The 8,444-nt window shown below is 51.8% G+C and overlaps 1 protein-coding gene across 1 annotated transcript; it reads right to left on the reverse strand.

Moving 5' to 3' along the window:
* Positions 1 to 2,879: 2,879 nt before the first annotated feature.
* On the reverse strand, positions 2,880 to 6,754 carry APLNR (apelin receptor). The gene is made up of 2 exons (XM_011963397.1): positions 5,092 to 6,754; positions 2,880 to 3,161 (listed from the first exon to the last, which is right to left on the reverse strand). The coding sequence occupies exon 1, from the start codon at positions 6,302 to 6,304 to the stop codon at positions 5,162 to 5,164; it is 1,143 nt and encodes a 380-aa protein (XP_011818787.1). The 5' UTR covers positions 6,305 to 6,754; the 3' UTR covers positions 2,880 to 3,161; positions 5,092 to 5,161.
* Between the last annotated feature and the right edge of the window lie 1,690 nt (positions 6,755 to 8,444).

Below are 8,444 nucleotides of genomic sequence, written 5' to 3' on the forward strand. Positions count from 1 at the left end.
CCTGGTTAGGAGATCTCCTGGCAGATAACTTAGAGGAAGATAGCTCAAACCCAGGAAGGGAAGAAACTGGAAGTGACCAAAAAAAAAAAAAAAAAAGAAAAGAAAGGCCTGCACACCCCCCAATTGTCTAGAGACCTGCATTCCTGGATTTTAGTCCCAGCCCCCAGTATTCTCGGCATCCACGCCATGAGAACTGGGCAAGATTTTCTCTGTGCCTCTAACTGGCCAACCTCCCAGAGTTGGGGTGGGGGTGAGTAAAAACAAGGATAAGTGTTCTTTCCAGTTCCTCAGAGGGGCTGTGTTCTCCGTGGGCAATTCCTCTGCCCAGAACATTTTCCCCACTAACTGCTCACACTCCGTGCTTCAGAGCAGGCTCCAGGCAGGCACCGTGGCTGTAAAGTCTCCCCTGACACCCTGCCTGACTCATTCCATGGTCCCCATGACAGGCCCTCGAACACTTCACACATTCCCTTAGAACTCACCACCCTGGGCTGTAATCGCCCATTTCACTGTCTGCCTCCACCAGCCCACTGCGAGCCCGCTGGAGGCCGCTCACCGTTTGGTCCTGCGTCTGGCATAGTGCTTGGCACGTACGTGATAAATAAGGACTTGCGGAACAAACAGATGAATGAATGGGTGAATAAATGAAGGCATGTGTGAACCAGTGAATTAGTGAGTGCTGTCACAGCCAAGGGAAGGCTAAACCCGTATCATGTTTTGGATAGCTTACCTCAGATTTCCCAGGAGACTTGCTGAGGTTTTTTACAGCATCTGTAAAAATAATAATAATAATAGTAGCTCCAATAGCCTGTTGTTACCGTTGTAAATTCCCAAAGGGTTTTCCCTGGTGTGTTTCAGAAGAGGAAGAGCAGGCACTGATTCCCTGCCTTCAGTCTCCCTCCCTGCCTCCCCGTTTCTCCTTCCCACCTATGTCCTCACCTCTCTGTCTCTATTTCTCTCTCCTCATTCTGCCTCTCTTTCACGGTCTCTGTCTCTGTCTCTTTCTTTCTCTCCCCACTGTCCCTGTCTCTCTCTCTCTCTTTCACTCTCTCCACCTGTTTCTCTCTCTTCCCTCTCTCTCAATCTCCCTCTCTCCTTTCTCTTCTCTCCCCCTCCCTCTTTCTGTCTCTTCTTCTTTTACTGTTTCTGCCTCTGTTTCTCTTTCCTCTCTCTTTCTCTCTCTCCCTTCTCCTTCTCTCCCTCTGTCTCTGTCTCTTACACTATCTTTGCCTCTGTTTCTCTCTCCTCTCTCCCTCCCTCTGCCTCTGTCTCTATCTCTTTCACTATCTCTGCCTATGTTTCTCTCTCTTCTCAATCTCTCTCTGTCTTCTTTCTCCGTGTCTCTCCTCTCTCTCCCTCCTTTGTCTCTTGCTTTTTCACTGTCTACCTGATTCACTCTATCTTCCCTCTCCCTCTATCTTTTCTGTCTCCCAATTTCTCTATCCCTGCTTCTATATCTCTCTCTTTCACTATCTCTGCCTGTTTCTCTCTCCCCGCACTTTCTCTCTCTCTCTCTCTCTCTGTCTCCCCCCGGCCCCCACCTTGTCTCTATCTTTCTCTTCATTATCTTGCCTCTCTCTCTTCTTTCTCTCTCCCTCTCCCTTCTCCTCCCCTGCCTGTCTGTCTTTCGGGTACTCTCCATCATTTCCCTCCCCATCCCCATTCACTCTCCACTGTGTGCTATGCATCTCACAGAGAAGATTTCACTTTCCCAGACACCTGGTGCTGCCTCATTTGTACTTTGGGAGAAACATCCCCTTACCATGGTCAAGAATGTGAACTCTGGGCTTGGGAGCCAGACAGATTCAGCTGGTTCCAAGCCCCGCTCTTCCACCTACTAGTCTGTGACCTTGGTCAAGAGGTCTAACTAACCTCTCCGAGCCTCAGCTTCCTTATGAGCAAAATGAGGTGAAAATGCCCCCTCTCAAAGGACGGCTGCAAGGATTAAATGAGATAATGCTTGGGAAATGCTTAGCACAGTGGCAAAACTCCATAAATGCGAGCTCTCTTGTTACTATCAGTTCTACTATGGTGATTTTTTCTTGCATTGTCTGCAAACATTATTAATACCCAGGAGATCATTGCTGAAGATGACAAACACCTCCGGACTGAATAGCCCCACGATCATTGCAGCCCCTTCCTCCCTCCCCCAAATAGATGACCACCAGAGCCCAGTTGGCTCTGGTTCTGACCCTCTGGTCTCCTATGCCCACTTTAATTTGGGCAGAATCTATCTGGATAGAGATTCCCTAAGCCTGGCTGTCCCAAAAAATTATCTGAAGAGTTTTTAGTAATTGTAAATATCTGGGATGAGTCAAGGAGAGTCTCACTCCATAGGTCTGGGGTGACATCCAGGAATTGGGTATTTTCAAAAGCATCCAGAGCGATTCTGATTGGAGAACAGGGATTCAAGCTTCTGGTCTAAACTCAGCGGCTACTCAAGTGATACTAAGTGAGTCAATCAATAGGAGATTGTAAATGAATAAAGGCATAAATGAGTAGATGGATGGGTGCATGGATGGATGGATGGGTGGATGAATGGATGGATGGATAGATAGATGAATAATAGGTCTAACTCCATTGCAAGAAATGCTAGTATTTTTCCCCAGACCTATGCTCTGGCCTCCAAAATGTGCGTCCTTTTGTTCCGTGGCTTTTCAGAGAACAACACTCGCTGCTACCCTGTTCCTTTTCTTCCTTTTCTTCTCTGCACCTAAATCCCATCCTTTCCCTTTCCTGGTGCCTATTTCCTCCATCCTCTCTCCCTCCTCACTTCGCCCCCTCCTTTTAGCTCCCACTTCTCTTGACGGCTTCCCCCTCACCATGCTGAAACATTTGCAAGCTGGAGGTTATCCCAAGACACTTTCATGAGAAGAGGCTTTGGACACAGCAGTTGCACAAACAGTTTTATTTGATGAACCACAGTGACTAACAGGGTCAGAAGACAGTGCAGACATTCTGAAGAAGGCACTGGGGGAGATAAGGGGGTATCACAGCAGGCAGCCTCCTCTGCTCCTGTCCCAGATCACAGATGAGTCCCAGGCAGGAAGTCTCTGCAGGTCACCCACGGGGGCCTCAGAGGGACAACTTCTTCCCTTCTAGAAGCCTCTTCCAGTGTTCACTGGATGCTCTGAGGGCAGCTCTGGGCAGAGGAGGTGACTCTGTGGAATATGCTGTCTTAAGATGGGGAGACTATGCTGTAAGGAGCCCTTCCCCTCTCCTCCTCACCCTGCCCCCAGAGCTGGCGCCATTCCAGGGAGGGTCAAGATGTCCATTCACATCAAGCTGGGCTTTTCTTATCTCCATCGCTCATGTCTCGTCCTTCACTTTTACAGTCCTCCAAGAACAAAACCCGGAATAGACACTCCCCGCCTCTAGCTCACAAAGGCCCCACTATTAATTTCATCCTCATGGTCTCTCTGGCAGTGTAGACCTCATGCCGTCCGCCCCATCACAGTCTCTATTCCCAGATCCCCAATCCAGTAGAAGCCAAGAGGTCCAATCCTGAGGGTAGGAAGAGAAAAAAACCTACCCAGTGCCTTTTGGCCCATGGCAAGCAGACCTCCTTAGGAAGAGGACCACTGACCCTGGAACAGGAAAGGATGATGAGGGCAATGCTCATAAATTTGAAGCCAGGCGGGGAGGCACCAGAAAGGGGCCAAGGGAAGCTCTCAACCAGCCTCTTACTTCCTTCGTGGAGCCCAAGAAGGAGCGGGAACGCAGCTCAGTAGGACGTCCCCAAGCCTTGGCGCCAGCGGCTTTGGGGAGGGACCTCCCTACAGGAAGCCTGGTGCAAACATTAACTTCTCTCCTGAAGCACGGACCAGCCGTTGGAGCCCCCAGATCCAGTGGGGGGGGTGGACTCATTTTTATTCTACATTCTTCTTTGCCTCAGTGTATCCCTGCCCACCACCACCCCCTGCCAAGGGTAATGTGTGAACAGCAGAGATGCAGTGGAGTTGGGGGTGGGAGGAGGTTCGTCCAAATGATCCAGGCACACTGCTGTTCATGCCAGGCTTGTCCATATAGACATGTAAGTACAACACACAGAGGCGAGGCAGGCATCTCCATCCCAAACAACATGACTCTTGGCACCAAGTAGTACTAGTGCCCAAGAAAGAAATCAGTGCGATGGGGTAAGATGGGGAGACGAGGAAAACCTTCAGCTCACAGTTCTGCAGGAAGTCAGAGACAGAAGGACTTGGGGAGCGAGCCAAGCAGTGTCTGGACTAAACGCAGACACCCCTCCATCTTCTCTCTCTAGTTTCCCTTCCCAACTCCCCACTCACATAATGAAACCAAGGAGTACATCCATTCATCAGCCCTGCTGCCTTCCAATTCCCATAGAAAATAGATGAAGGATGAAAGGGTCTGCAGACAATTTGGAGAAAGCATATCTAGTCAGTGATGTGGTGCCATGGGGGAACTGCAGGAATCACCCTAGCCCCAGTGCCCAAAAAGACAAGGGAGTGATCCAATTTTAGGGCAAGCCCTTAGAGCTCCCATATCTAAGGGCTGGAGTGCTAATTACCTGCTGACACACAGCCCACCCCCACCCCAGGCCATTCCCTGCCTCACACTCAGAAAACAGGATAGAGAGCTTAAACAGGGTCAGTCTCTGCAAGCTTTGGGATCCTTAACCCTTAACAGCCCTTCAGAACAAGGAAGTAGACCAGGGAGAAGGAGGGATGGAGGGAGGGGGGACGAGCTATAGGAGGGGATTGGTGCCAGAAGGCAGGGATGAAGAGCGACAGCTGCAGAGAGTGGTGGGGGAAAAAACTGCAAGGAAAGGAGGGAGAAAAGACAGTTGCAGATCTAAGAAAGCAGCAGAGGGAAACAAGCTTTTATTGAGTCCAGACTGAGGCTTCAACATTTTAAGATCAATATGACTTTCCCCCATTTCATACCAATGGAGAAACTGAGGCTGAGTGAGATTAAATGGCTTGTGCAAGGTCAGGTCCATAGTGCCCAGTCTCTTTCCCCTAAACCACAAACCTCTGAGAAAGAATAAAGCAGTAGAGGAGGACAGGGTGGGGCAGGAGTCAGGGGGCAGTTAAAGGATGTGCATAGGAGAAGGAGTAGCCACACTACCTGATTTTCAGAAAGCAAGGGCAAAGGCTGGGGAGGGCCGAGGGCACCAGGCTTCTCTCCGCTCCCGGCCCTAGTCAACCACAAGGGTCTCCTGGCTGTACGGGATGGATTTCTCGTGCATCTGTTCTCCACCCTTGCCCATGTTGGGGCCAGGCCCCTGGCTGTGCCCCGAAGAGTAGCTGGCTGACTTCTCCCCACTGCTGCTGTGGGAGGTGCCCGCACACCTGCTCTGGCCACAGCAGAGCATGGAGGTGCAGGCCTGGCGGAAGCGGGGATCGAAGAAGGCATAGAGGAAGGGGTTGAGGCAGCTGTTGATGTAGCTGATGCAGGTGCAGTAGGGGAAGACGTTCATGAGGAAGAGGTCAAAGTCACAGGGCCAGTGCAGCAGGCTGCCCAGCATGTACAGCGTCTTCACCAGGTGGTAGGGCATCCAGCACAGGGCAAAGGTCACCACCAGCACCACGATGATGCTGAGCAGCCGGCGCCGCTTCCGCAGGCCCTCGATGCGCTCCTTGCGGAAGTGGCCAGCGATGGTTTGGGCGATGAAGAAGTAACAGGTCAGCATGACGGTGAAGGGCACCACGAAGCCCACGGTGGTGGACGAGACCCCCAGGCCCACCTCCCAGGCCCACTCCGAGCTCACAGTGGCCACCATGGAGTAGTCCATGTAGCACTGCACCTTGGTGCTGTTCTCCAGGTCCCCGGTGGTGCGGAACACCATGACGGGCATGGCCAGGAGGGCGGCCAGCACCCACAGGACCGCCGTGGCCACGGCCCCGCTGACCCGCAGCCTCAGCCGAGCGTTGGCCACCGGCCTCACAATGGCCAGGTATCGGTCGAAGCTGAGGCCGGTGAGGCAGAAGACGCTGGCGTACATGTTGACAAAGATGAGGTAGCTGCTGAGCTTGCAGGAGAAGGTCCCAAAGGGCCAGTCATAGTCCCGGTACGTGTAGGTAGCCCACAGGGGCAGCGTCACCACGAAGGTCAGGTCAGCCACTGCCAGGCTAGCGATGAAGATATCAGCTGAGCGCCTCTTCTCCCGGCTGCTCCGAAACACAGTCCAGAGCACCAGACCGTTGCCCGTGGTGCCCAGGAGGAAGACCAACATGTAGATGGCAGGGATGAGGGCCCCCGAGGATTTCCAGTCTGTGTACTCACACTCAGACTGGTTGTCTGCTCCATAGTAGTTGTCAAAATCACCACCTTCCTCCATGCTGGGGAGTGGAGAGAAGACGGGCAGGGGGTCCCAGGGACACCAGCTCCGTGGCTCTGTCACCCACTCTGCAAGCAGCCTGAATTTCTGGCTTGAACCTCAGAGGGTAAGAAGGGCTGAAGATGCCCAGAGTCCTTCCCAGCACTCAGGAGGAGCTGCCTCTGGGTTCTGCAGACCCTGGAGGAAGCCTGTCTCCTGCAGAATTTCCTCCACCCTCTCCTGCCTTGCCCCCGTCTCAGTTAAGACACTTCCTTGCACCCTCCTGCGTCCCTGTCTCCTCCTTGACTCGTCACTCCCTCCTCCCACCTCCAGACCAGCCCCTCTCTTGTGAGTCAAAATCTTTAAGTGACAGCCCACTTTTTTTTTCTTTTTGTCACTGAGCAAGTGGACCAAATTGACCCCTGCTGTGCTGGGCTGAACATTATCTGTGGTTTTGCAAGTCTGCTCTCCTGGCCCCGCCCTCTCCTTCTGGTTGCCACCCACCTTCACCCCAGCCTCTATCCCGCCACTTTCCTCTGGCCACCACTTCCTGCCTGCCCTTCAGGGCACTCCCTCCTCAGTGCTCTCTGCCCTCCTGTTCTCACCCCCTCCCATCCAATCTAAATGGGACACATTATGCAGATTGCAATCCAGCCTGAGCTGGAGCCAGGGCTGGTAGGGAGCAAAGAGGGTGTAAGATTTTGCAGGATCATCAGGGCATCTGGCAGACCCTCCTGGCAGGCAGGTCTGGCCCCCTGGCTCCCTTCCTGCACCCCCAGTCCCCACCCAGACCAGGTGTAACAGGAGGGTCTTCTCCTACTTCGCCTCTGGCTCCATCTTTCGCTACCCCTTGGCTTTGACCCTCCCTTGAGAACTTCTGTGGTTTCTAGAGAAATCCCCCTACACTAGCGTAGACTGCAGTTTGCTGTTTGCAGATGGCACAGGATGCTTTAGAAGGTTGAGGGTAGTCACAGGATGGAAGAAACCCAGGACAAAAATATCTCGAAACAAGTCATTAAATCTGTAGGAAACAAAGGCCCAACAAGGTCAACGTTTTGCCCAAGGAAATAAAGTGGATTCTGCTGCAGTTGATTGTTTGCTTTTCTTCTTCTCCAAGCACGAACATAACACAGTACCTGGCATGTTGTAGGTGAACGGCTGTTTTTGTTTGCTTGTTTGTTTGTTTGCTGAGACAGAGTTTCACTCTTGTTGCCCAGGCTGGAGTGCAATGCTGCAATCTCAGCTCACTGCAACCTCTGCCTCCCGGGTTCAAGCGATTCACCCACCTCGGCCTCCCCAGTAGCTGGGATTACAGGCTAATTTTTTTTGTTTTTTTAGTAGAGACAGGGTTTCACCATATTGGCCAGGCTAGTCTCAAATTCCTGACCTCAGATGACCCACTCACCTCGGCCTCCCAAAGTGCTGGAATTACAGGCATGAGCCACCTTGCCCTGCCGGCCTGGTGAATGGCTGATGAGTGAGTAAGTGGATGGAGGACGTAGGGGGTGAGTGAAAAGGGGAATCCATAGGTGGAAGAAGGAGTGTATGAATTACTACGTGGTGAGAACTTGGATACATTTCATTTCTCAGGTTTTTACTACCCTCCATGGACCAAGAGGTTTGTATAAGACCACAGGGGGTCAGGAAGTTGAGCTAGAGGAGGGGGGTCTCTAGAAAGAGATGCAGTCACTGGAGGATGCTGTGGGGAAAGTTCTGTAGAAGCTCACTTTGCCCCATCTCATCACCTCTCCAGGACCTCTAGGAAGGAAGGAAGGAAGATGCACAACGTAAGATTTTTTAAAAATAGGCACCCTTTCCACCACCTAAAGTTGGGTAATAGTGAGATGGAACAAAAGCAGGAGCTGAGCCTTAACCACATCCAAGGCAAAAGACTTACAAAAGCTGGAATAGGCCAGGCAAGGTGGCTCGTGCCTATAATCCCAGTACTTTGGGAGGCCGAGGCAGGAAGATTGCTTGAGCCCAGGAGTTCAAGACTAGCCTGAACAACATAGCCAAGACCCTGTCTCACCATATATATTTTTCTTAAGTTACTACAAAAGCTGGAATCCATTGTCTGGAGGGAAAGTGGATCAGAAAATCATTTGCAGAGATCAGGGAACTCAAACTCAAATACCTGCAAAAAAAAAAAAAAAAAAAAAAA

This window comes from Colobus angolensis, unplaced genomic scaffold, assembly GCF_000951035.1.
Source record: "Colobus angolensis palliatus isolate OR3802 unplaced genomic scaffold, Cang.pa_1.0 Scaffold61, whole genome shotgun sequence".
Taxonomy (NCBI): Eukaryota; Metazoa; Chordata; class Mammalia; order Primates; family Cercopithecidae; genus Colobus; species Colobus angolensis.

What these genes read in the sequence shown, in the direction of transcription:
- APLNR (XM_011963397.1), bottom strand. Translation starts at nt 6,304, where the DNA reads ATGGAGGAAGGTGGTGATTTTGACAACTACTATGGAGCAGACAACCAG.